Raw genomic sequence first — 25,084 nt, forward strand, 5'->3', positions numbered from 1 at the left:
AGCAGCGTCCCTTATGCCACCCACGCAGCCTGCTGGAGGGCAGCCAGCTCTCAATGCAGCTGTGCCCAACTGCTCCTCTTCTGCAGCAGTGGGGCAGGCTGGCCTCCCACAAGCCCTACAGCAGCCGCGCCAGTTAATCCCGGCACGGCTGAATGCCAGAACCACAGAGCGGCCCCTGGTGTGCCAGGGAGGAAGGCGCAGGGGAGTGCCCCTGCCTGAGGAGAGGATAGGCAGCTCAGCTGGGCATGCACGGGCGCAATTCAACTGGTCAATCTGACCAGGGCAAACACACCAGTGCCTTCGTGTGGCCTAGACTAGCACTCTAGGTGGGGCTGCCCTTGAAGACCATTCTGGAGGGGCAGCTGGTCCAGATGGTAGCAGCTCACTTTCCGGAGGTGCCACTGGCAATTTATTTCTTATTTATTAGTTTGATTTATATATGCCACCCTTCTCCGGAGACTCAGGGCGGCTTACAATGCTTTTAAGCAATAGCCTTCATACTTTTGTATATATCTGCTTAGTAGGGCTTTTGGCCCCCCCCAAGCGGTGTTCTTTTTTATACAAAGTCACCTTATTGCCCCCACAATCCGGTCCTCATTTTACCTACCTTGGAAAGATGGAAGGCTGAGTCAACCTTGAGCCTGGTGAGATTTGAACTCGCAGTAATTGCAGGCAGCTGGCAGCTAAATATTATTTTAACAGTAGTTTAGTCCACTGCACCACCAGAGCAATGATGCTCTGTTGGCTCTGGATGTCACATTTAAAGCCTCGTGGTTGGCACCTCCATACCTATAGAAGGGGCTGCTCCCAAAAGTTTTCCTACCCATTCGGAAGAGGGGATCCCTCATCCCAAAGAGAACCATCCACAGGCATCTTGGAGGCTTGCTGAGCAGATTGCAGCCTTTCTCTCTCTCTCCTCTCTCTCTCTCTCTCTTTCAGACACACACATGCAGACAGGGGAGGGGAGGGGAGGAGAAGAGAAAGGGAGCAGGAGAGCCTGGGGGAGCTTCCCTGAATTTGCTGGGATTTAGGAAGGGGATCAGAACTCCCAGCTGAGATGAACTGGCCGGCTACCTCCTGGGGATTGTTAAATAATGCTTGTTTGAGGTCAAGTGAGCTTGCCGCAGTGTGGCTGCCCTGCAAGGAAACCTGCCCCCCTCCCCCCAAGAGGCAGGGAAGGGCCGATGCAGTCAGGCATTCGAGATTCTGTTACTGAAGCCGATGTCAATCAATAGAGTTTCACCTGGTCTTGGGGAGTCGGTTTTCTCATTCGTCCTACCTTGCAGGGCTGGCTCTCCCTCTGCATCATTTCCCAGACTTTGTGGCCGCAGACACCCCCCCCCCACGTGGCAGAGGAAGGGTGCTGCTTCCTCCTCCTCCCCCTCCCGCCTAGATGATGCAAGCAGAGCAGCCTTTGTGACTTCACAGGCCAGGTGGGCTTCTGTGCTGGTGCCCCGGCCCTGCTGCCTCCAGGACCCTGGGGGAAAACCCTCCTCCGGAGCCCCCCAACTGGGCCCCCCCGTCTCTCCTGGCTTCCCTTATGGCCCACCCCCCACAAACACCCCAGACCCCTTACAGGCCAGCTCTGCAGCAGGCAAGATGGACAGCGGAGGGACCCCAAGTCTCAAGATCAGTGAGGCCGATGCCAACTGGGAACTGATCCGGGACAAGGTGAGAGGGCAGAGCTGGCACTCTGGAGGGCTTTGGGTCCGGCCTGGATGTGGGTCAGGAGCAGCAGCAGCTGGGGCAGAGCAGGACCCCTGCATCCCCTTGGCCTGGATGGGTAGGGGCTCAGTAGCTGCAGGTGGCAGTTCCAGGGGCAGCCCTTACCTGGGGAGGGGCCGTGTTCTTGCCAGGAGAGCCCTGGACACCTGGGCCCATTTGATCATGGGTGAGCTAACGGTTCTCTTGATTGATGGATATCTCTCCAAAACCCATCAATTTGAAAGGTGGGGGGAGGGAGAGGGAGATGCACTTGCAATCTGAAACAATGGCAGCCAGATGAATGAGGTCCTGGGAGGAAGAGATCATTCATGAAACTGAATCTACGTGACCCAGGATAATGCTCATGCTGGAGCCCCTCCTCAGGGAACTTCTCTCTAGCAGAGGGTGTGCTTTGGACTATTCTCTGTGGTATTTATATGGTGCCTGTTGTGTGTGGCTTTTCAATCAACATCTAAAAAGCCACACACAACTAGGTACCACATAAGTGCATGGAACAGCCCAGAGCACACCCTCTGCTAGAGACGAGTTCCCTGAGGAGGGGCTCCAGCATGAGTCCAAAAGCTCAGAAGACTAAACCTCTGGTCCTGGTGACCGACCCGGATTGGATCCCACAGAAAGATCATTTCTCCAGGCCAAGCTGATCTGGCTGCTGCTCCTGCCTGATCACCAGTTGGGGGCCCGGATCAATAGCAGATGACTTTCAAGCCCGCCCAGCGGGAAGTAGCCCATAGCTCAACCTTAACCTGGGTGGATTCTGCAGAGGTGAGGAACGATGATCCACCCCAGAGGGAAAATTCCAAATCCCGCCTGGAATAAGACAATTGGAAGCTGCCTCCAGACTGGAATTGTTGCCAAGAAAACTGGGTAGATGTGTTTGTACCATTAAAGCCAGATTGGATAAGAGATGCTGACATGCGTGCGTGCGCGCGCACACACACACACACACACACACACAGAGGTCCCTTACTGGAGAACGGACTCTCCACAAGTAGCATGAGCAATTGATCTGCAAGAGCAAACCGGAGTGACTTGGCAGGGCTCCAAAGTGCACCCATGGCTGCTGCCACTGCCATCAAGAAGAAGGTGGGGACCGAGGGAGGGAACGGCTCTTGGCTCTTGGCTCCTGCAGCCGATGTGCTCTTTTCCATTCTGAAGACAAAACCAGGATTCTGCACAGGCACTAAGCAGGCAGGGAGGAGAGGGGCTGGGGGGCTGGAGTCTCCTCCCGGTAGCCCATCACCCAGACAGCCTATCAAGGTGTTTGTTAAGAAGAGGGGACTTTGACTTCCAGAATTCCTGCTGGCTGTAGAATTCTGGGAATTGAAGTCCACACATCTCCAAGGGTGAGAAACACTGGTCTATCAGGTGAGATGTGAGCCTTCTTGGAGGCCTTTGAAGAAGACGGAGACCCTTTCCTGCTGATCCTCCCAGGAAGAAACATGCCTTGGGGACCCTGCGAGGGGCGATGAAGGGCTGGCAGGAGGGAGGACTGGAAATACACAGGGGGAGGGTTTACAAAGGATGTGACCCAGCACCTGGCAAAGAAGGGTTGGGCATGGTGGGAACCGGGAAGGCTCTGAGCTGAATCCTGTAGAGAGGGAGAAGGGTGCCTGGAGAAGAGCAGGAGACCAAGTCTGGGGGCTGCGCTTTGAGAGGTGGGGCAGGGCTGGAGGCTCCCAGAGACAGGCATGTAAATACAGGACGAGAAGAGTCCAGTTGCGTGTCCCAGGGATGCCAAACTCTCTCTAAAGGGCACAGAAAGGCTAGCATGTATGTCGGCCTCTGGCACATGAGTCCAGGCAAGGGCACCGGGATAAGGATGCAAGAGAGGAAAATGCAGAGGGATCTTTCTAGAGGTGGTTGAGAAGATCTGGAAAGTGCCGCCCCGGCTGGAGCAGAAGACAGAGCTTTCTCTCGGGAAATCATGGGAGATCTCAACAGCCCAAACATCTGTTGGAAAATCCACTTGGCCAGTCCGTGAGGTTCAAAAACTCCGCAGAGGACAGGCCACAACTGCCTCCAGCAAGCTAGAGAGGAAGAAGCAGAATCCCAGCATCCCTGTTCCTGCTGAAAAACGGGAGGGGGCCCACCAGCTCCCCGAGAGGTTTCAGATTCTCTTGAAACGGACAGAGCGGTGATATCTTTCCCCTGCCCCACCCTCACACTGCCCCTCACACCCCCTAACCTTTGTGGCCCCCTTCCTCCCTCCCCATCTGGGTCCAGGGCCTGTACCTTGGCCTTCTCTTCCAGCGCGCACACAGAAGAGGTGGAGCAACACTTCTCCTCCCCAAAGGCAGGGAGGGCCACACTCCCTGTGACGCCCTCCCCCTCTGTCTCCCCACAGGTCATCGAGGAGCGCTTCGGGCCCACCGTGGTGCCGGTGCCCTTCCTGGAAGATGCCACCTCCTATGACCTCCTGACGGTGCTGATCAAGAAAGCACAACTGGGGCAGACCCTCCTGCGCAGGCAGAGCTGCCTGGTGCCCATTGGGCCCCTGGAAAGCCTGCTGCCTGGGGGGCCCGCCCCGAGGGAGCTGACCCACTGCACCCGCGAATACAGTGCCCGGGTGAGAGGCGAGTCCCGCTATGAGGAGACACGGCTGGTGGATGGGGCCCTGCGCCACATCCGCCTCTGCATGGTCGGTGTCCATAAGAAGGTGGCCTTCTTGGCCCTGCGTCCCGGGATGGTGGCCCTGCGCCCCGACCTGCCCTGGCTGCGCTCCCAGAGCAGTCTCTACGTGGTGCACGAGGTCTTCTACGCCGGCAGCCTCTCCCTGGCTGTCACCCAGGAGGCTGAGCACCGGCACTTCGTCCAGGAGCAGCCCCTCCCCGTGGCCTTCTCCTGCCTCAAGTTCGCCCTCAGCCACAAAGGCGTGCTGGGCTCCCAGAAGCCCATGGGCCATAGCCTGCCTGCCAGGGCGGCCTGGGTGAGGATGGCCATGCTGGAGGCCTCTCCCCCAGCCAGGGCTCTGGAGGCCCCCCTGCCCAGAGAGAGCATTGCCCTGCGCAAGCGATGGAGGGCCCTGGGCAGGCCTCTGCGGACAATGACAGGTGAGGAAATGGGGGGGGGGAACGTTGCCTTCTCCCCCAAAGCAGGGATGGAGTCACTGGGCTTCCCTCTCCCGCTCCTGTTTTTCCCTAGAACCAAGGGCTTCAACCAGCTTTCACGGCAGGCTCTCCTCCTCTGGGGTGCCAGGCAAAGGGCCGCAGCTCCCCTTCCCTCCCACTGGGGGGTCTCTCTGGAGCCCAAATGGCCTCTTCTAGCCCCGCCAGAGAGCAAGGCCTCCTGGCTCACTCCCTGCCTTCCCTGGAGAGATGCCCATCCCCACCCATCTGCATGTAGCTGTAGAGGAGGAGGAGGATTGTGGATTGTAGGTGATCTCGTTTTCTTGCAAACATTTCAGTGCTAGAAGGCAGTGTGAGGTTTGCAGAGGGGAGGACAAAGAGGAGAAATGAGGAGGAGGAAGCTTGGGAGAATAACCTCCAGACTCAGATTGGCAGAGGAGGATTTGGGATTCTCAGGAGGGGGGAAACTCAGGGCAGTTTTTCCCTGGGGAACTCCTACCATGACCCCCCCCCTCCTTGTTCTGCATCCCCACAGGGAAATGGCCCTTCAAGCAGCGACGGCCCAAGCTGGGGTTCTCCTGTGGCAGCCTGGCCGACCCCGAGAGGCACTGCATGTCCCTGCCCCTTCTGCAGAGCATTGCGGCCGCCGAGAGCGACACAGAAGAGTGACCTGGATGGCAGCTCCTCCCCACCCAGTAATAAATCACCTTTTTTCGCATGTAGCAATGCCCAGACCCTCACCTGGGTGGGGTGGGGGAGAAGGGGGGCTGTTTTCCAGACAGGCAGGGGCTTTTTCTTCAAAGGCGGACACCAGGGCCCCTCCAGCCCCCAGAGGACAAGGAAACCCAGCCCTGTGATGGGCCCCGTCATGGATCCTTGGCGACCTGGCACTGAAGGGGGGGGAGGGGGGGCTTCCATGGCACGGCTGCCCAAAGCCTTGTTGGGGAACTTGAGGTGCCCACCAGTAGGAAATGAAGAGTCCCCCCAAAGGAGCAAGAGGGTCCCTGTCTTGGCTTAAGCTGCCCCTCCCAGAGGTCAGGGAGCAGAGAGAAGGAGAAGGGCTGGAGAGAGTGCTGGCCATGGAGACATCTGGATGGGCAAGGGGCAGCTCCTCCTCAGACACACCGCAGAGGGCAGAGGCAGCTTCATGTATATACATATATATATATATATATATATATATATTGCAACAAACAATTTTTTCCAGAAAAAAACATTCATTCCCAATAAATTAAAAAGGTCCATTTCCTGGTATGGAGTTTTAAAAAGGGAGGGGCCTCCCTGTGGGTGTCCCACCCCAACCGGGCAGGAGAGTCGGTGGGGGTGTCACTCCGGGGGGGGCTCCAGCAGGAAGGGCGAGGTGACAGCGTGGGCCTGGGCGATGGCCGCCAGCTCCTTGAGGAACTCGCTGAAGATGACTGCGCAGTAGACGGCGTTCTTCACCCGAAGCGCTTCGCTCTGCTTCTCGGCAGAGCTGCGGAAGAGGGAGCTGCCCGAGAGCGCCTGCATCACCTGGCCTTCACGCACGTGCTGCAGGGCCAGCTGGGCAGCCTGACGGGCCCGCGTGGGGCTGTTGGTGTGGCGCATGATCAGCTCCCCGATGGTGGGCTTCCGGCTTTTCACTGGCGGAGAGTGAGCAGGGGTCAAGACAGGCAGCAGCCTTATGGCCAGTGGACAAAGGCTGAGCTTCCCCAAGGCCCGCGGGCCCGACACACACACACACACACACACACACACACACACACACACACCAGCAAACAACGACAGCTAACCCAGGGGAGCCCCTCCCACCCACACCCAACGATCCCCAGGTGCCCTTTCTCCCCCTTGCCTGGCTCCCATGGGCAGATCCCCGACCATGCCCAGCGTTGCTCACCGAGGGCCTCGGGGCGGCGCAATGGGGGCAGGGGGTTGGTGGCGTCAGGGGCGTCCGGCCTGGCCCGGGCAATCAGGTACTTCCTGGCCTTGAAGAGGAGCGAGGGGAAGTCCTCCTGGCTGGCCGCAAAGCCCTCTATTTTGTTCTTCACGGAGCCCAGGACCTGCCGGAGGGGGAGAAGAAGCCAGCCCTCAGCCACCTTCTGCAGGGAGGGCCGGGGGGCGCCCCTCCCCACTGGCCACAGGGCTACCTGGAGGAGGGACTTGACGCTGGGCTGGAAGACCATGTTGGTGTTGAGCAGGAAGGAGCGCAGGAGGGGCTGCGGGTAGCAGGCGAGCTGAGCCAGCAGCCCCGTCAGCAGGAAGTTCACGTAGAGTGAGTTCTGCAGCATATTCTCCAGCTTGGCCAGCAGGATGGCCAGGAAGGGGCCTGCGGACACGGGTGGCCATCAGGCGGGTGGACTGAGGCATGGGCCCACCCCAGGCCCTGGGCTGCTGCGCAGGCCGGCCCAGGGGTAGGAAGGGGACCCATCCTGCCTCTTGGCTGGCCTATACTGGACCCGACAGCCAGCCTGAAATGGGAAGGACCCCTCCCCTTCCCTCTCCCACACGGGCCTAGAACCACCGTGAACCTGCCGCCCATTGCTGGCAACCCAGATAACCCCCGTTGTCTGCCCAAATAACCAGGCAGCAGCTTCCATTACAAGGGCCATTTAAGAAATGAACTTCCCAAAGATTTGCAAGATTCTTTCTTGGAATGCCAACGGACAGTACAAGGCGGGAAAACCGCACCCAGGGGTCCTGGGGTAAGAAACTCACCTGTGAATGGCTGGCTAGGAGGCTGCCCCGAGGCCCGGGCGGGGCTGCTGATGATCTGGGACAGGGGGTCAGCGGGTGGGGTGGGGGCCAAGCCCTCGGGGCAGGAGGAAAAGCGGTGGTAAGCTTCCTCTTCCTCCCGGGATAGTGGTTCAGGCCCGGGTGGGGGGCCCGAGCCGGGGTCTTCCTCAGTTCGGCCCCCATTGGCCATCTCGTCCTGCAGCTGACACAGTTCCCGGTGGAAGTCCTCAACCGTCACCGGCCCCCCGTTCTCCAGAGGGGCCTGGCTCAGCCCCTCGTCTGCAAGCAAGTCCAGGCAGGAGGCACCTTCCCAAAGGTTGGGTGACGGGACTGACCCGTTCTCCAAGAGGCCCTCCGGGGGGCACCAGCGGACCTTCTTGATGCCAGCGTCCACGTGGGCCCCATTAAGCAGAGAGTGCTTGTCTTTGGTGTCCGCAGGTGGGGCAGTGCTTGGTGGCAGACCAGCAAGGGCCCCTTCTAGGCTCGCCCCCCGCTTTTTAGTCCGAGGGGAGGCAGGTGCAGGGTCTGGCGGGGGCCCCCTGGGATGGACGGAAGCGTTGGCTGCCAAGGAGGCACCTGGAGGAGGAGCTAAGCTGACCGCATTGGGCTCCTCCCCATCGTAGGGGGCTGACCAGACGCGACAGGCACGGACGCAGAGGTCAATGTTGAGCCGTGCATCCCGCAGGTATTCCAGGTAGTTCCCTTCCAGCTCCGAGACCTCCTCCCACCTGCCGGGACGGTGACCGGGGCTGCCCGTGGGCGTCCCTGGAGAGTGGGGGGTAGCACTTGGGGCCTCCATGCTGAAACTAGACTGGCGGGTGAAGAAGGAGATGCGAGACGGCGTGGAGGGCCTGGGGACGGTCACCACGGAGGAAGAGTCCACGCTGGGGCTGCCTTGGCCTGGGGACATGGAGGAGGAGGGTCAACCAAGATCCCAGAGGTGCTCCAGACAGTGCCCCGTCCTCAACAGGAGGTGCTCTGCATGCACAGGAAGAGTCCCAGCAGAAGGAAGCCCTTTCAGGTAGGCTGTCCCCGCCACCCGCAGCCTTCTCTGGGACACACCCCAGCCTCACCCTTGGACCAGGCTGCCCGTTCCTCCTCCTGTTCAGGGGTGGGCAGGCTCTCTGGGCAGCAGCAGCGAGGGATCAGCGAGAGGAACTTGGCAGCAGCCTTGCCATACAGGTCCAGCTCCTTGACCGCTCTCTTCTGGCTTAGCATGACGTGGCTGCAGGGGATCAGGTACCTGGGGAGGGGGGACAGCGGCTGGTGAGTGAAGAATCTGCAGGGTGCTTAGGGACCCACTAGGGGGAGCTCCTCTTCCAGAGATGCCAAGCAAAGGAAGGGGTGCCTGGGCAGCTGTTCTAAAGGGGGTGATTCCCCCCCCCACCCCCGGCAGACCTTCCTCGTCTGGCTTCAGCACTGCTGGGGAGCCATTCACTTCCCCTTCCACCCAAAGAAGACCTCTCTGCCCCACCCTTGTTGGGCAACAGGTCTGGCCTCCTGGGCAAAGCAAGCCCTTCATGGGGGGGGGAGGTGTCCCCTGGAGGGGGATTCTCCCCTGCAAGGAATCCCCAGTACCTCAGCACCAGCTGCAGCAGGACATCCTCACAGTGCAGGCCGATCAGCGTCCGGAAGAGGCTAAGGGAGACCATGCAGAGCTGGTAGAACAAGAGGAAGGGGCAGAATTAGAGGAAGCGCCCCCCCTCATGAGTTCCTCCCCCCCACACACTGAACTAGGTAAAGGCCCCAAGCCACCACCACCCCAGTCAGGGCGGGCCTTCCTGCAACCCTGAGCTAGGAAGCCGTCCTGGCAAGCCAAACTGCTGCTCCTCGAGGGGTGTAGGGGAGGTGAAGGGGGTCTCTCTCTTCTGGAGACTGACTTGGGGGTGAGGAATGTCTGTTTTCAGCCTTCCCGTGTTCCTCCCGGCCTCCCTCGTGTGCCCCCCCCCCCCGGTGCCCATGCCAGGCTGGTCACCTCACCCGGGAATTGCTGGCGATCCGTGCCACCAGTGTGTCCAGGATGGTGCTGCTGTCATGGTGGTGGAGCAGCAGGAAGCACAGGAAGGTCTTCAGCAGGGCCGTCTCACTGATGCTGCGCAGGAAGAGGTCCAGGTAGGCTGTGCTGGCAATCATCTCTTCTATGGACGTCTGGCAGACAGAGGGACCTCAGCAAAGGCACCGCCCCCCTGGAGCTTGGGCGCTGGCACCACCACCCTACGATGGCTCGTCTGTGGCAGAATCTCTGGGTGCCTCATCACACCCCTTAGGTGCCCGGCCAAAGGCAGCCCTGCCCTCCTGCCGCCAGGAATCAAAGACCGTGCGAGGCAATTTGTCCAGGTGGCATCAGCCCTCTTTCGAAAGGGAGAGAAGGCTCATCCTCACCTTGTGCAAAGCTGGGCCCATAACTGGCACCAGGAATCCATTGTGGATATAATCCACCAACTGCTTCTGGACCAGTGGGTGGGCCACCTGCAAGGAAAAGGGGCAGGAGTCAGAAAGGGTGCCCAGCCAGGACCACCAAGAGGAGGAGAAGCAGGTCAGAACTGCTGGGGAAGACCCACAAAATACCTCAGGAAGGGCAGCTGCCTCTTCCACAAGCTCACACCCCCCCAAAATACACCAAGGAGGGGGACTCATCAGAAGAACGGCTTGAGGTTCTACCTGTGGGGGGGAGAAGCAAGGAAGCTGGACAGGGTCCCTATGGAAAATGTGGGAGGGGCAGGATCCACAGAGACCAACCTATGAGTGAAGGCCACTTCAACAGAGGGGCTGCCTAGCCCTGTTTGCACATGGACAGCAAGAGACCCCACCCCGCACCCCTCTGACCTGCTCTGTGTGGGGGGATGTTACTGCTCCCACATTCCTCCAAATTCCGCAAGAGCTGAACCCCAGGACTCTGCTCAGCTCTCCAGGCGAGACCTTCTAGGTGAGATCTGCTCAGGGTTTGAGGCGGCTTCTGGATGTCCTTCTCTCCCCCCACCCACCTCAGGTCTCCCTGCTGGACAGCAGCCTTACCTGGATGACCGCATTGCAAAACTCCAGGGAGTTCATGAAGAGGACCAGCGACGGGACCCCGATCCAGTCCTCCCGGCGCAGGAAGTGCCAGTCGTCCCCACGGACTTCAAGTTTGCGGGGCAGCGAGGAGTAGAGGGCGCTCAGTCCCGTAGCCAGGACCTGGGTGGGGATTGAAGATGCTGTCAGAATGGCGGTGGGGGCATAATCAGGCAAGGCTTCTGAAACGGTAGCGGATCTTTCATTCCCAGGACAGGGAAGAACGCTGCAAAGAGTGTCCGCATGGCTGCGTGATGACGGACAGAGTGGGACCAGCTGCCTGCCTGCCTGCCTGCCCGCTGTGCCCCTCTGGCGGTGGGGAGACAGAACCCCCCCCCAGTGCAGACAGCTGCCCCATCGCTCTGTGAAGCGGCTTTGGCTTCACTGACGCCTGCCCTGCCATGAGGCGTTTCTCACCCTCTGCCACCTGAGGAAGATGCCTGGACTTCCGGCTCCTAAAACTCCCCAGGCAGCAAAGAGAGTCTCTCTTCTTCCATCCAGGATGCTGGTGGGAGCTGCCCCCCCCCCTGCCCACACACACACACACACACACACACACAGCTCAAGCGTGCCAGTGTCCTGGTGCCCGCCCAGGGACAAGAAGCTGCCCAAGGCCCTGCAGAGCATGCCAAGCCTCCTCCTTCACACGCATCTGGAAGAGGGGGAGGGGGCAGATGGCCTTCCCCAGTGGGGGGTGGGCAAACGGGCAGTCAATGCCCCCCCTCCAATGCCCGTGTGGGCTGACTGCTGGAGCCACTGGGCCCCCTTGCGGGAAGCACCTCCACAATCTGAGCAGCATCTGACAGGCAGGCACAGCCCGGCAAGTGCAGAGCCAGCACGCCAAGTTGGCTGGCCGACCCTGCCGCTCCTGGCCTAGACGAGGGTCTGCCAAATGAGCCCATGGAGGAAGCACAGCCCAGAGACCACCAGCAGCGTCTTTGCTATTTCTGGCCTGACATTTCAAGTCTCTTCTCCTCCCTCCACAGCCTGCAATTCTGGGTGCCCACATTCGCTTCTAAAACTGGTTCACCACTCTATAGCAACAGGGTAACAAATATAACCAAAACCTCAGCTCAAAATAATGCAGAATGGGATTAACATAACCACTTTAGGACAGCTGTTAAAAATAATCATTAAAACATAACGCCACGGGGAATTTGGAATGAGAGCTGTAGGCTACTTTGCAAGAGCCAAGAGAGGCTCCAAACGGCAGCCGGGGGCCAACCAAATCAGCAGAGCGACAGGTGCTGACGCCTCCCCTGGGCTGGCAGGGAAAGAATACCCGGAAGGTGATTCCTGCGGCCTTACCGGGCAGAAGTAGGAGTGTTCGGTGATGTAGCGTGCAACAGTCTGGCTGCCGGACGACACAGCCATGAGCAGGAGCAGCGCATCCCGCGCCTGCTGGCCGACGACCCCCTCGTGGTGGATGAAGGGGATGAGGAGGGAGAAGAGCAGCAGGTGGGGGGGTCCCTGCTCGGAGGGGCTGTGGAAGAAGAGCTCCAGCAGTGGGGGGTCCCGGGCCACAGAGACGCACAGCTGGTTCAGCAGTAGCACCAGATTGGTCTCCAGCAGGGGCGAGGTCGGCTCGGCGCACAGGGCCAGCAGCCGCAGCAGGGGGGCCACCACCCCCTTCTGGTGCAGCAATGGCTGGTGGGCCTGGCTGATCAGCATCTCGAACAGCTTCAGCAGCTCCACCTTGCGCTCCTCGGGCACCTCCCGCTGCAGGTGCCAGCCCAGCAGGTGCTCCAGGACATTCTCCGAGACTGCAAACTGCAGGATGGGCCCCATCGCCAGCTCAGCACGTGGGCGCTCCTCCGCCAGCAGGGTCACCATCTGGTAGGTGTTGTTGCGCACGGCACTCAGGTCATCCGCAGCCCCCGGGGCCACATGGGGCCCACGCTTCTCCAGGATTCTCAGCACCTACCAGGAGAGGAAATGTGTCAGGCTGGGTCCCTCCCCTGCTGGGTCCCCTGACTTGAGGAGGGTCTCTTGCACACCCGTCCAGTCTGCTCCACACATACACACCGACTGTGGTTTCCTGTGCTCCGCTGCCCCTTCACGCTGCCCGACTGCCCAAAGCTGCTCACCTGGGCCACTCACCTGAGTCACTCACCTGAGCCCAGTGGTTCTTGAAGACCATCAGGCAGGTTTCGGGGTCCGCCATCACCGGGCCCTGCAGACTGGCACCCCGGCTCGTCCTCGGCCCAGCTGCCGCTCGGGGGTTCAGTTTGCTCAGCCAACTCATCTTCTCCATGGGGAGGGGCAACAGCAGGGGGGGGCTGCAGGCAGGTCAAAGGTGGCCTCACGTGAGGCAGAGCAGGTGAGGGCAAGCCGCCAGTCTCCCGGCTGAGGCATCCATGTCGCTACAAACGTGGTGCCAAGCTGCAGATACGAGACAGAAAGTGGGCTGTGAGGGGGCGGAGGGGGACCCCCAACTGCCCATGCAGAAGACCTTCCAGGGCTGGAGAATCAGAACTCCAGAAAGCAGACCCACCAGGCAAGGAAGGGGGCAGACACAGCTGGCAGGCAAATGATCTGGGCGTCTTTGCAAGTGGGCACCAGCTGCTTCCAACCCTGAGAGTGTCTTTGCTGCCCCTAACCCTTCAGGAGAATAGAAGAGGCCGTCGAGCGGGGTGGGGGGGAGGGGACAGACGGCCACAGCCCAGCCTTCCTAGGCTACAACTTTCCTCCCTGCCTCCTTCTCAGGCAGAAGAGGATAATATAGCCTTTATTGTCATTGTACATCATGTATACAACAAGCAGCATCCCCCCCCCAAGCCGTTTGGCCTGCCCAAGGCTGCCTGTTCTTAAGGAGCAGGGCATCCGACATCCTAGCCCCAGAACAGGAACCACAGCTACCAAGCAAAGAGGAGACGCCGGGTCCGTGCCAGGGAATTCCCTTGCCAACTGCCAGCAAGGAACTGCTGGGGCACATAACCCAGGGAAGGCTGGGGATCTCCTCAGGTGCCAAGGAAAGGGGGGAGGACTGGCTCCAAGGAGAGGAGGCGGCAAAAGCCGCATGATGGGCAGCTGCCATCTGGGTGCCCCTAGCACAAGAAGGGCCCCTTCAATGCTTCTGCATGTTCCGTTATCACAAGATGAACTGAGGCTCAGAAACCACTTCCTGAACATCATTCTGCCAATGGGCAGTGCCAGGGTTTACTGACAGTTAGTACCAAGCTTTGAAATGGCCTCTCAGCCCAGCTGGAAGGGTTCCTTCCCTCGCTCAGGGCGCACCACAAGCTAGTCCCTCCCGACAAGGCAGATGCCCTCAATGCCCAAAAAACCACCCAGAGAAGCAGGGGTGATTTGCTCCCAAGACCTGAAATGGAGCCTGTAGACAAAGAGGTACTGGGACCAATCTCCCCATGTCCAGGAGGCAGAAGGCCTCCAAGCTCAGGGGCAGCTGGGCTTCCTGAGCCGAGAGGACCTCCTCATCTGCCAGCCAACAGCAGCTCCATGGCTGCTCTGACAGAGATCTCGGCTGCTTCATCTACTGCCAGCTGGACCTGCCAGGAAGACGGTCTCGGCTCCTTTGAAGTCAAGCATGGCCCGTTTGCAAACTCCAGCAGCCACCGCCAGCAGAGGACCAACGTGGGCTCAGCCCCATGGGCCCTGAGCTGCTGCAGCAGGGAAGCAAGCAGGATGGCCGTGGCTCCAGTTCAGCTCTTCTCCCCACAAGGTTGTGGGCAGCCAGAGGGCATGGGGAGAAGGCCTGGCTGTGTGTCCTAGGACAGAAAGGCACCACCAGCTGCGAGTGCGGCAAGAGGAACTGGCTGGCTCTGCCACCACCAAAAACCAGGACCAGCCTCCTAGCAGCCTTCAGTGGTGCCACCACGAGAGCACCATAAGAGGCATGACCCACATCCGCCAGCCTAGGCCAAGGGGCAAGGGCACACTCAACAGGCCAAGAAGGATGGCAAAAATGCAGCATCTGGTTGTAGATCTGCGTCAGAACTGCCACCTCACCCCTGCACTCTGCAATCGTCTCGGTACCAGTCTGCCAAGAACCCTCGGGGGAGGGGGAGCACTTGGGGGGGAAAGTGAATGTTTAGAAAGCGGAGCTGCCTGCCCCATACGGCATTTCAAAGCCAATCCGGGATGAGAGGAATGCAGATGCAAGCCAGCTGACAGTCAGGGCGGCAGTTTCCAAAGCATCTTCTTTGAAATTGATTGGATGGTGGGGGAACAGCGACGGGAAGAGCCTAAGTGGGGAAACATTTTCACTTGAGGTTTTGGCACGCAAATTTCAGTTCTGGCTTTGCACTCCTTTGTTTCACTTGGCTTCTAGTAAACCATGCTTTTTTTCCAGCCGATGATGTTACTTAGACGCTCAAGCTGAGGCAGAACTGACACTCAGCACGTGGGCTGCCTTCAAGTATGCCAAAAGAGGAGAGGCAGGGGGCTTCAAAACAGGGGGTTTAGGCTGGGACCTTCCATTCAGCTTGGGATTCCCTGAGTTCCCCTCACCCACCCCAGGGATGGGCTTCTTGCAAGGCCCCGTCGAAAGGTCCTCCCGTTGCACCCAGCCAGCCCCGGTCCAAGTGTTCCAGTTATGGGAGAAGCTGACCCCCATCTTGCAGGCCCCAATCCCGTTTACATCTCAATTCTTTGGCCTGCCCAGGCATAGGGAGCAGCTCAGGATCCCGGCTCCAGCAATTGGGCGAGGGGAGCAGTTGGCATGAGGATGCCGGCAAGGAGATGCCCTTTGAGCCAAGACCAACCGGCTGCCCCTCTCAACTCTGGGTAAGACCCAGAAAGCTGCATGATTTCAGCTGACCCAGGAGTGTGACTTTCAAAAAGGGTCCTGTTGCAAAACATAACTCCTGAAATGTCTAAGTAGATATTATAAATTTTAAAGCCACAAAGATGTATTTTTACACAGGGTGCAACATTCAAGGACACCTGTAGAAACACAAGTTTGAAATGGAGGAGGGATGCAAACACTGCTCCTGGGAGTCACGTTCCAGCATCTACGGTAATCCTTAAGCAGAGCCCCCCCCCCACACACACACACAGAACATTCCCCCCCCTCCCCCAAAGGAGGCTGAAAGCGGTCCTTGGCCTTCGGTCGCTGGATCACGAAAGCTTCTCACATGCACCAAAACGGCCACAAATATGAGGTTCAACTAAGCTCAAGCTGAGAACACCAAAGACCCCCCACCCCCTCCCTTAAAGACCCTCCCTTGTTTTGAAAACCTCCCTCCATTATCCCAAGGAGCCAGATCCAAACCACACCCCACCACAATGGGAGGGAGGGAGGATTGGTGAGACCTCTGGATTTACAAGCCTTCCCAACATTAACACCAAAGTCAGTTTCTACTGCAATCAGAGGACTGAAGGGGGGGGGGTTGCTCACAGCAAGGCATCCAATAGCCAGTGGGAGCCAGACACCCTCTCTGCTGGGCAAGGGCAGGGTGGCCCAGGAAAGGGCTGCGATGCCAGGCCCAGAGCTCACTCACAGCAGCCACTCGGCCAAGGCCACCTGGAGAGCCAGGGAGAAGCACTCCTCCACTCTGTGGGGCACTGAGGGACAAAGCCATCCCAGAATTTCCCAGGCCACAAGAAACGGGGCTGGGCCAAGTCCTACCAAAGGGTGCCGAGTGGGGGCAGCAGCAGCACCCCAGGGCCACCAGCCCGTGAGAGAGAGACGCGCCAGCCCCCGACAGCTGGGCTCTGCCTTAAGGTGCCACAACATGCCCAGCCCTCCTGCCAGTCCTGCCCCTGCCCACCTCCTTCCAGGGTCACTGGCTTTCCCACCCCGGCAGGGGCTTGTAGAAGGGGCTGACTGGAACCCCTACTAAGACCACCTCCCCATCCCCAACATGGGGCAGGCGTCCCCTACGCACACTCACCCGCTGCCAGGACAAGAAGGCGGAAGCAGCTGCTTGGCCGTCTCTTTGGACTTTGCCCCTTCCGGGAGCCAGGCGGGCACTGCCAGGAGCCCTGAGGAGGCAGGTGCAGGCCGAGGCAGGAGAATGGCCTTCCTCAAAGGCCACCCCCCGTCTGGCTGGACATGAAGGTGCAGAGAGTCCCTAGCCAGGACCCAGAAAGCAGGGGGGTCACCTGCTTTCCGGCCATGAAGAGATGCCCCAGCAAACTGCAGCTGAGCTGGGCACAGTGTCCGGTCCAAGGAAAGCCCAAAAGAAGCCAAGCCCAGGGCCTTCCCAGACCGGCCATCGAAGCCCACCAGCCGAGTCTCGGTCTGAACCAGCTGGGGGGGGGCCTCTTGCCAAGGGCAGGCAGGGGGGCCCAACCCAGGTGGAGAGGGGGAAGGGCTACTCTGCCCGGCATCGGCCCCCAGCCAGAAAGGCAAGTCAACCGTGGGGCTTTCAAGCGAAGCCTTGTTTCAATGGATGGGAAAATGTACTTGGTGGTGCCCACTTCCTTTCGCTGAGCCCCATCACCCCCGGCCTCGGTTGTGGCTTGTGGGAAGGCTGGTTAGTGATGTTCACCTGCACACAGGTGAAGGTTAAACGGTGCAGAGGCCGGGTTCCCTGGCACCTAAAAGCCATCCATCCCAAGACGGGCATCTCTGAGCCCACGGAGGCCTCACTTGTCTTGGCGGGCACCTTCCCGCCCCCGCCCCCGCCCCCTTAGATGAGGCTTCCCCCCTGCTCCCCATGCAAAGTGATTCCCACATTCCTGCTGGTCAGGAAGTCCCCGCCTGGGCCAGCTGTCCTGGGTGGCAGAAAAGACCAAAGGCCACCACAGCTCCTGCCTTCTTTGGAGCCGCTCCAGAGACCAGCTAGAATCAGCAGAAAGACACCCCCCCAGCCATCTTCTTCCCCACCCCTCACCCCCAGTACTGCAAGGCAAGGAAAACCCACACCTGAGTCTGCACCGCCACAGATGGGGCTGGGGGCTGCAGTTCTTCCCATGGGGGTGGTTTATAATGATGTCCGGAGAAACCAAAATTCACAGGGGCTCCCTAGACCTTCCTTGATCCCAGGCATCAGAGCAAAGGAGGAGGGGGGTGCCAAAGAAATAGCCCACAGGGTGGAAGGAAGCTAAACTAGTTTGGGGGCTGGAATTCACTCAAGGCGCCCATCCCTTGACCTGGCTACGGAAGCAGCTCCTGGCAGTCGGGCTTCAGGGTGACCTTGATCTGATCACTCTCCCTCCGCCCAGCCTACTCCACAGGGCTATTGTGTAGGGGGGCTCCGGAAGAGGAAACGCTACGCAAGGGGCCTTGTGGTGCCCCAGTGGAAAAGGAAACCTGAAACAAGCCGATCAATAGTGGCTGCTTTTCCAGAATGCCCAGCTCTCAGCCAACCGCTTGGACTTTGAAGGACGCCTCCGGTGTCTGAGCTGCTCAACGTATTGATAAAGGATCTGGACGATTCTCAACAAAGCCCGGGGTTTATGTGGGAAGGAACAGGGGTGTGAATTATGTTTCCAGGAAGCAGGGATACAGGACTGGCAGCTGCTCCTCTGGAAAGGACTTGGGCATTTTGGTGACTCACCAGCTGAGCTAAGCCAACCGCGTGATGCAGCTGCAAACAAAGCCAACACAATCCGACAATGCCCCAAGAGCAGCCTTCTTCCTTTCTCTCTTCTGCTGCTCAGACCACGCCTAGAATGTGGGGAGCGACCCTGGCCATCCGAGGTCCCCTCAGGGAGGGAGTCAGGAAGAGGTGGGTGGTCAGCTGGAGGCAGAGGGGGCAGAGGGGGAGGCCCGGCTGCTCTTCCAAAGGACTGCCGGATGACCAAGGGCCCCAGCAGGAGCCTCAAGGAAGCCCATTTCACACGAGGGAGGCGGCCTGCCTTGCCCTGTCAGCATCTGAACCGAGCCTGGATGGGCATCATTTGGAGGTGCTGTTTGATGGGGGCCAGACTAGATGATCTCCAAGATACCTTGAAGGCCAGGAGAACTTCCCCATGCAAAGCAAAGCAGGGAAAGGAAGGAGTGCTTGAAAGCACCCCAATATCCCTCCTTGGGGACTTGGGTGATGGAATTGTGCCCCCCATCAGGCGACTCCTGTCTCTCAAACGGGACTTTGCTGGATGAGGCTGGCACCGATCGGGATGTGGCACCCAGAACTATGCCAGGTTTGTGTTTGTGGGCTTCCTGTTACTTCCCCAGATTAATTCCTCTGTTGGAAGCAGCCAAATTCTGGGGCACAAAAGATGCAGCCCCCCCCAGCCTCCTCCCCACCTATCCCCCAGGTCAGCTTGGCCTCACTGGTGGGCAGCTGTTCTCCAGGGCAGCCCCGGCCCTCTCTGGGGCTGATCCCAGGCTTCTGCCAGTAGGTGCTGCCCACCAGGGCCCACTGACTGACTGGCAGACCTACCTGGAGGCTGCAGCAACACGCACGCACATACACACACACATGCACACAAAAGATGGCATGACCGGGGCTTTTTATTTTTGGAAGGGGCAGCAGAGTCTCCCTTGGCCCAGATGCGTAAGGCTGGGTGAATGGGGAGGGGTGTCAGAGAGAATCCCCGGGGGGGGCGGGGACAAGCTCTCCTCCAGGCAAAGCTGGGTGCAGACCCCCACCCCCATGGCCAAATGGGCTCTCCCCCCCCCATCCAGCCTGGTTGTCCCATGTCCCTCTCCCCAGGATAGCCCCCTCCCTGCCACACATGTGGAGCACTTCCTGCCAGCTGCAGCTCTTCTCCCAAAATCGTTGGGTTCCCCCTTTGGTGCAAGTCATCTTAGATTCCCCCAGGCAGAAACTGAGGATTGTGGGGTAGGAAGAGGAGGAGCTTTCTACAAGACCACCACCACCCCTTATCATTCAGCAGGGAGCTGGGGTGCCCCTCCAGCAACCGCTGCCCTCCCTCCAAGTAGAATGCCCTTGGCAGAAGCTGCCCATCAGGATGCTCAGAGGACCCCTATCTGTGTGTGGGTTGCAGGAGCAGCCCAGCCCCCACCCTGGTAAGCCCACCCCTCACTGCAGCATGAAGGCTCCCAACTGAAGGCACAGGAAGAGGGGATCCCCACTTCCCCATATTTAGGGGGGAGGGGACAGCCTAGAGGCCATCTGCCCCCACACTTCCTCCCTGCGAACCAGCAGTCCCACAAGTGGTGCCAAACTTGTAGGCGTCCTTAGGAGTGGAGCAGCTCTTGCCCCACAGCCCTTGGTGAAGTTTGGGCTGAGGAAAGTCAGAGCCTGCAGCCATTCTGCTGGTGAGGGGGGCAGGAGGAGCCTCCCCCCTCAAGAACCTTCTCCTCAGCCAGAAATAGACTTTGTGGGGAGGAGAGAAGAGGGGAAAGTCTGCCAAGGCTCCACTCAGAGGGCAAGGGATCCACAGGTCACCTAGTGAGACAAGGACTCCAAGAAAGAGGAACCCCACAAGCGCACGCGTATGCGCGCACACACACACACACACACACACACACACACACACACACACACACACACTGCTCCTCTCAGACAGGGGCTTCCAGGTCCCCCTTCCCCTCCTGGGCTTCCTTTACACCTGATGGGCAGAGCAGAGCAGGCAGCCACAGATCCCAAGGAGGGCTTGGGGGGAGGGGCAGGGCCCTGCCTGGGCCCTCCCTCCCTCTGCACAGCCTGGAGGGGCCCCCAAGGAGGGCAGGGAGAGCAACTTGACCTCCAGCCTCTTCCCGTGGGGGGGAGGGGGGCACAGCAGCTCCCGTCCTGGATCCACCCACCCACCGGCTGAGCCAAGGAGGAGCTGCATTTTCACAGCCTCTGGGCTAAATTTAGCTGTTTTTGCAAGGCACTTGCCGGAGGGGCCGCCGACCTTGGAAGCAGCAACAGCCAGGGGAACAGAGGCACCGGCAGTGCTGGAGGGGCTGGGGGGGGGCAGGAGCAGACAATCCCCCCCAGGAAAAGGGGGGAAGAGAGCACTTCTCCAAAGGAAGCCTTCTGTCCAGGGATGGTGGCCTTCACTTTGGGGGTTTTCCCCCATGACCTCAGCCCCTCCCAAAAGAGGGCAAGGCATAACTCCCCGGAGCCTGTTCTCGACCCCTCCCCAAGCACAGCTACCCATGGAGGGAGGGAGGGGAGGCCTCCCCCTCTCACCTGAGAGGCCAGGCAGGCTGGCCGCAGCAACCCAGGCGCTGGCCGGACCCTCCTCCCCCCCTTGCGGAAGCAGGGCAGCCCACCAGAGGCCTCCCCAGGAGGAAAGCTCCCTCGGAAGGGAGGAGGACGGCCCGGCTGCCCGCCCAGACGATGGCCGGCCGACTGCGGAAGGCTCTGCGGCCAGATGGGCGCACCCAAGAGGGGCGATACCCGGGCAGCGGCGGTTGCCTGGCAGCGGGCGCCTGACCTCAGCCCGAGGAGCGCAGCTGCAGCGCCACCGGGGCCGGCAGTCCCTCGGGAGCCCCGTCGGCAGAGAGAGGCCGTCCTGCCGAGCGCCCCAGGCCGCCACAGCCGCTCCGGCGGGCCAGCCTCAGCCGCCCCTCGGAGCGAGAGCCGCAGGGACCCGCGGGGACAGGGGACCCTCGCCCAGAAGGGCCCATCGCGGAAGCCCCACACCCCAAACCGGAGCTCCCCCGGGGACCCTCTCTGCACCCGCAGCAGCCGCCTGCCTCGCAGCTCCGGACCCCAACGCCGACGGCCCCGCACCGCCCCTCCCGCAGCCGCCAACCAGCCCCCCCTGCGCGGTGTCCCCCACCCCTCGGCCTCCCGGTCCCGCCACGATCGGGCGGCGAGCAGGCCGCGGGCGAACCCCAAAAGCACCGGGCGGCCCCTTTACGGCAGGGCGGAGGGAGCTGCCATCGCCGCGGCAAGCGCGGAGCCCCCGGGGAAGAGACCCCGCCGCCGCCGCCGCCCGCGGGCGCCCGGTTACACACGGCGGCGACGGGAGGGGCGAAGCCTTGGCAGCCCCGCCGCCCCCCGGGACTCTCGGCGGGGTCCCCCAGGAACAGCAGCGCCCCGGCCCAGGGCCCGCTTACCCATCGGAGCTCCTGTCCCGCACGCGCTGCAACTGGGGGGAGGAGGGAGGGAGGGAGGGAGAGGCGCTCAGCTGGGCTCCCGCTTGCAACCCACCTCGCCCGCGCCGAGGCTGGCCGGGTGCGCTGCTCGCAGGCCCGGCCCGGAGGGGGAGCGGAGGGGGGCGGCCGGGGGTCCCCAAGCCCCTCCCCGGCCGCAGGGGGCGGCCTTACCTGGCTGCCGCCGCCGCTGCCGCCGCCATTTTCCCCGCGCCGCCGCCCGGCCAAGCCCCGCCCGCCGGGAGGAGCCCTCCCGCCGCAGTCTCCGCCTCGGTCCGCCCCCACCTGCAGGCCCCGCCCCCTCAGCGCCGGAGGCTCTCTGCACGCGCCCCGGGACCGTGCCGGGCGCCCCTCCGAGCGACTCAGCCGCCCATGCGGTGGCCTTACGGGACCCGAAGGTGGCGCTCGGCCTCCCCTTCGAACAGGAAGGTGCTTTGCCTGGTGCTTTGCCAACCCAGGTGTTGCCTTGAGCAGCTGCCCTGATTGCGCAACCCTTTTCTGCAGAACGGCCCTCCTGAGGCTGTGGAAATAGTGCCCAGCCCCAACCGGGAGATGGCATCACATCCTGTGGTCTAAGGAAGCGGCCCTCAAGGCCGAATCACACCCACTTCTCCAAATGACAGCAGCCTCAGGCCTTTGATGCAAGCGCCCCCCCATACCTGGGCCAAGATGTCCATGGTCAATGGGGGGGACTTGTACTGACATCTGGGAAAGCTGCTCTGCTCAGGCAAAAAGAAGCCCCCACCTCCTCCAAATAACAGACGCAGCCTGCACTGCTCTTTTGGCCTGTTGACTTCCAGCTTTGCTTAACGTGGAGTTTTGGGGGCTACCTTGCACCCTTGAGTTTTCCTTGCTTTCATTTCTTGTTATAGCCCCATGAAAACACCCCCCACCCCCCACCCCCAAAAAACGAGCTGCCACATGGGATGCATCTACAGGCTTCCTGAAGAGAGAGAGAAAAAAGGAACCCCCTCCCCAACCTCCAGGCCTTGAGGTAGAATCCATGGGACAGCCCCCACTGTGGGATGCCACCGCCCTGGGCTCTGATGCAGGGGAGGGGAGAGTAAACACTTAAGGGCAGAGATCCCCACCCATGTGGCCAACAATGGCCATGGTCTTCCCAGCCATCACTCAGAAAAGGTGGGTGGTCTGAAGAGTGACCAGGAAGGATCAGCATCTGGGTCTGAAGACCCTTGTGGAGGGGGAGGCAAGGGGGAGGGGCTGCTCCCTGGGAGACTGGAGGCAGATTGGACACAGCGAAAGACTTGAGGGAAGACCCAGGGGGTCTTCAAAAGGGGGGAGGGGGCTGGCCTAAGAGAAGGGGCTCAGTCTGATCCTGATCAATGGAGCAGGAACTCCCAAGAAGCAGCCAAAGGTCCGAAGTGCCCCTTGATCTTTCTCCTGGTCAAGGCGGGGCTGGGGCCTGGCAGGCACCTCTGAGGGGTTTCGGGAGGGGTGGGGAGGCAGCCTCTCTGTTCTTAAAACAGATCCAGAAGAGGATTCACACCCTTCTCCTCTTCTGCTAAAGTTATACTGGGGTGGGGGGCTTTTGGTAGAGAAGAGTGTTGCAGAAAACCCCCATCACATAATGTGGTTGTTGGTTGGAGAGGGCAGTTTTTTTACTATATGCTGCCAAGAAGACAACACAGTTTCTCTGCCAGGCCATCCTTGAGCCTCTTCCAGTACATGCTCTGCAGGCAGGAACTGAGGAACCCACCTCTTCATTCTAGGACTCCTCACTGGATCCCAACTGAAAGGGGAGGCAGCAAACAGGATGCCCGACTGTCTCTCCATATATGTATGTATTGTATGTGTGTGTGTAATATATATGTATTATACATGTATTTATGCATTTATAGATGTATTTACTCATCCGCCCATCTCACTATGTGAGTAGTAGCCGAAGTTCCCTGATTGTGCTGAGAACACAAAAACAGGTTTTGTCTGTCCGATTGTGCGTCCACACGTGCGAAGCGCAAACCCACAGCACGACTTAACTCGAGGAACAGCCTTTAGGACGGAGCAGGGATCGCGCGCGGGCTCCACTGCGCGGAACCCGGCTCGGACTGCAGGGCGCCGGGCCACGGGCTCTCCGCGGAAGGCTGCCCCTTTGGTCTCGTGCTCCGGCCTGCGCGTTCCCGGTCTCCCCGGATCCCGCCGCGCCACGTCCCTGATTGGGCCGTTTAGAGTCGCACCTGCCGGCGGAGACCCGGGGGAGCCGCGTTGCCACGGGCTGCCTGGCGCGCAAGGGACTGGGGGGGGCGGGGGCGCTGGCGCAGAAGCCGCCCGCATCGCGCCATGAACGGGGTGGTTCAGGGAGCCCGGAAGGGGGCTAAGGCCGAGACCGCCGACCCCAAGGCCCCGCGGTAAAGGGGGCGCGGGAGGGGGGCGCGGGGGATTCCGCCGGTGTTGGGCGTGCGCCTGGGAACAGAGGGCGCGGAGGGGGCTGAGGGCGAGCTGGAGAAAGCCCTCGGGAGCCTCCGCAGAGGGGAGCGCGGGGTCTCTGGCGGGACCGGGGGCTTCCCCAGGGAAGGCGCGCAACGAGACCCTCCGACCTGCGTGCCTAGAGCGGGCCACCACCGGCGAGCTCTGCCGTCCTCGGAGGGAGCCCGGCTCTTTCCCGAACGGTGCATTCCCACAACATCTGTGGCACCGAAGCAGGACGAGGACGAGCATTCTCCCTTCTCCCCGTGCCCGGTTTTCACCTGGCTGTTTTTGCTTCGGGTTGGCGGTTAACTAGCTTATGCCGATTGCCTGACCTGCGGAATGGGCAACTTGGGTCATTTTGGGGTGCAGGTGGCATGCAGACTGGCATCTGTTACTCCCCAGGAAGAGGAGTTCAGACCCTGCCAGCCCTCTCAAGGCCTTTCCTCTGCGGAAGATGGCAAGGCCAAGGAGAAGGTGGCCTAAGCCTGACTTTCTCCTGCAACACCTCTGGGCAGTCTGGCACACAGAGCAATGCCACAGGGTCCCCCCTTAAAATGTGACATCCCCCAGAAGTTTCAGGGGGGCCCTCTTTACTCATCCCTGACACTGGCCAAGCCCCCCCACACCTCAAAGAAGCCAAGGGGCGGCCTCTATGGGCTCAGCTGCCCCCAGGCAGAAAAGGCAGCGATCAGATCTGCCCATGGCAATGCCTCCCTCACCCCCAATGCCAAGTGAGCAGCTGGTGCTGACCCAATTTACGGATGTGTTAAAGGCAAGGAATGGGGGCTTCTCCGGCCTTGTTTCCTCCCCTTCTATCAAACCCCCAGCTCTCAGGAAAGCATCCCCAAGTAGGCCGGGGGCTCTGAGTGGAGATGGCTGGACCTGACCCCCACCTTCCCACAGCAACTGTTGGGCCTTCAGAGGGAAGGGAGGAGCAGCAGCCGGCAGGGCCAAAGGTTAGCCGTGAAGAGGCAGCTGTAGGACCCCTCTCGTCCCCCTGATTCTCCAGGGTGCTCTGTTGCAGTTCAGGCTGCTTCAGCCCCACAGAGGAAGCCCCTCAGGAGCCTGCCAAGGATGGAGAGAGGGAGCCAATCTGAAAAGAGCAGGACTCTCTTGGTGACAAGCAGAGGGGCCCTCAGACGGAACCCGGCATGCCTGGGATGGGCCCAGGGCCTCAGGACCACCAGAGTGGGCC

General features: G+C 60.6%; 3 protein-coding genes across 3 annotated transcripts; 2 read left to right on the forward strand and 1 right to left on the reverse strand.

Moving 5' to 3' along the window:
- The first annotated feature begins 1,599 nt into the window (after positions 1-1,599).
- CUNH11orf42 (chromosome unknown C11orf42 homolog) lies at positions 1,600-5,459 on the forward strand. Its single transcript, XM_070944162.1, has 3 exons — positions 1,600-1,671; positions 4,070-4,775; positions 5,326-5,459. The coding sequence occupies exons 1-3, from the start codon at positions 1,600-1,602 to the stop codon at positions 5,457-5,459; spliced, it is 912 nt and encodes a 303-aa protein (XP_070800263.1).
- Positions 5,460-6,034: 575 nt separating this feature from the next.
- Positions 6,035-21,457, reverse strand: FHIP1B (FHF complex subunit HOOK interacting protein 1B). Its single transcript, XM_070944163.1, has 12 exons — positions 21,427-21,457; positions 12,667-12,935; positions 11,862-12,473; positions 10,518-10,676; positions 9,885-9,971; positions 9,483-9,650; positions 9,081-9,160; positions 8,576-8,745; positions 7,485-8,402; positions 6,917-7,095; positions 6,667-6,829; positions 6,035-6,412 (listed from the first exon to the last, which is right to left on the reverse strand). Exons 2-12 carry the CDS (start codon positions 12,805-12,807, stop codon positions 6,117-6,119), a joined length of 2,973 nt encoding a protein of 990 aa, XP_070800264.1. The 5' UTR covers positions 12,808-12,935; positions 21,427-21,457; the 3' UTR covers positions 6,035-6,116.
- Positions 20,736-21,932, forward strand: LOC139316860 (basic salivary proline-rich protein 2-like). The gene has a single exon (XM_070943699.1). The coding sequence runs from the start codon at positions 20,736-20,738 to the stop codon at positions 21,930-21,932; it is 1,197 nt and encodes a 398-aa protein (XP_070799800.1).
- The last annotated feature ends 3,152 nt before the right edge of the window (positions 21,933-25,084 follow it).

Source organism: Pituophis catenifer, unplaced genomic scaffold (genome assembly GCF_029215685.1).
Source record: "Pituophis catenifer annectens isolate HBS135680 unplaced genomic scaffold, rPitCat1.0.hap2 SCAF_4, whole genome shotgun sequence".
NCBI classification, from domain to species: domain Eukaryota; kingdom Metazoa; phylum Chordata; class Lepidosauria; order Squamata; family Colubridae; genus Pituophis; species Pituophis catenifer.

Excerpts from the sequence above, each read along its gene's own strand:
- CUNH11orf42 (XM_070944162.1), top strand. The coding sequence starts at position 1,600 with ATGGACAGCGGAGGGACCCCAAGTCTCAAGATCAGTGAGGCCGATGCC. Across the intron at positions 1,672-4,069 it reads GGGAACTGATCCGGGACAAG|GTCATCGAGGAGCGCTTCGG; the intron begins GTGAGAGGGCAG and ends GTCTCCCCACAG. Across the intron at positions 4,776-5,325 it reads GCCTCTGCGGACAATGACAG|GGAAATGGCCCTTCAAGCAG; the intron begins GTGAGGAAATGG and ends GCATCCCCACAG.
- LOC139316860 (XM_070943699.1), top strand. The coding sequence starts at position 20,736 with ATGGGCGCACCCAAGAGGGGCGATACCCGGGCAGCGGCGGTTGCCTGG.
- FHIP1B (XM_070944163.1), bottom strand. The coding sequence starts at position 12,807 with ATGGAGAAGATGAGTTGGCTGAGCAAACTGAACCCCCGAGCGGCAGCT. Across the intron at positions 9,972-10,517 it reads TTTGCAATGCGGTCATCCAG|GTGGCCCACCCACTGGTCCA; the intron begins GTAAGGCTGCTG and ends TTTTCCTTGCAG. Across the intron at positions 6,830-6,916 it reads GCGTCAAGTCCCTCCTCCAG|GTCCTGGGCTCCGTGAAGAA; the intron begins GTAGCCCTGTGG and ends CCCCTCCGGCAG.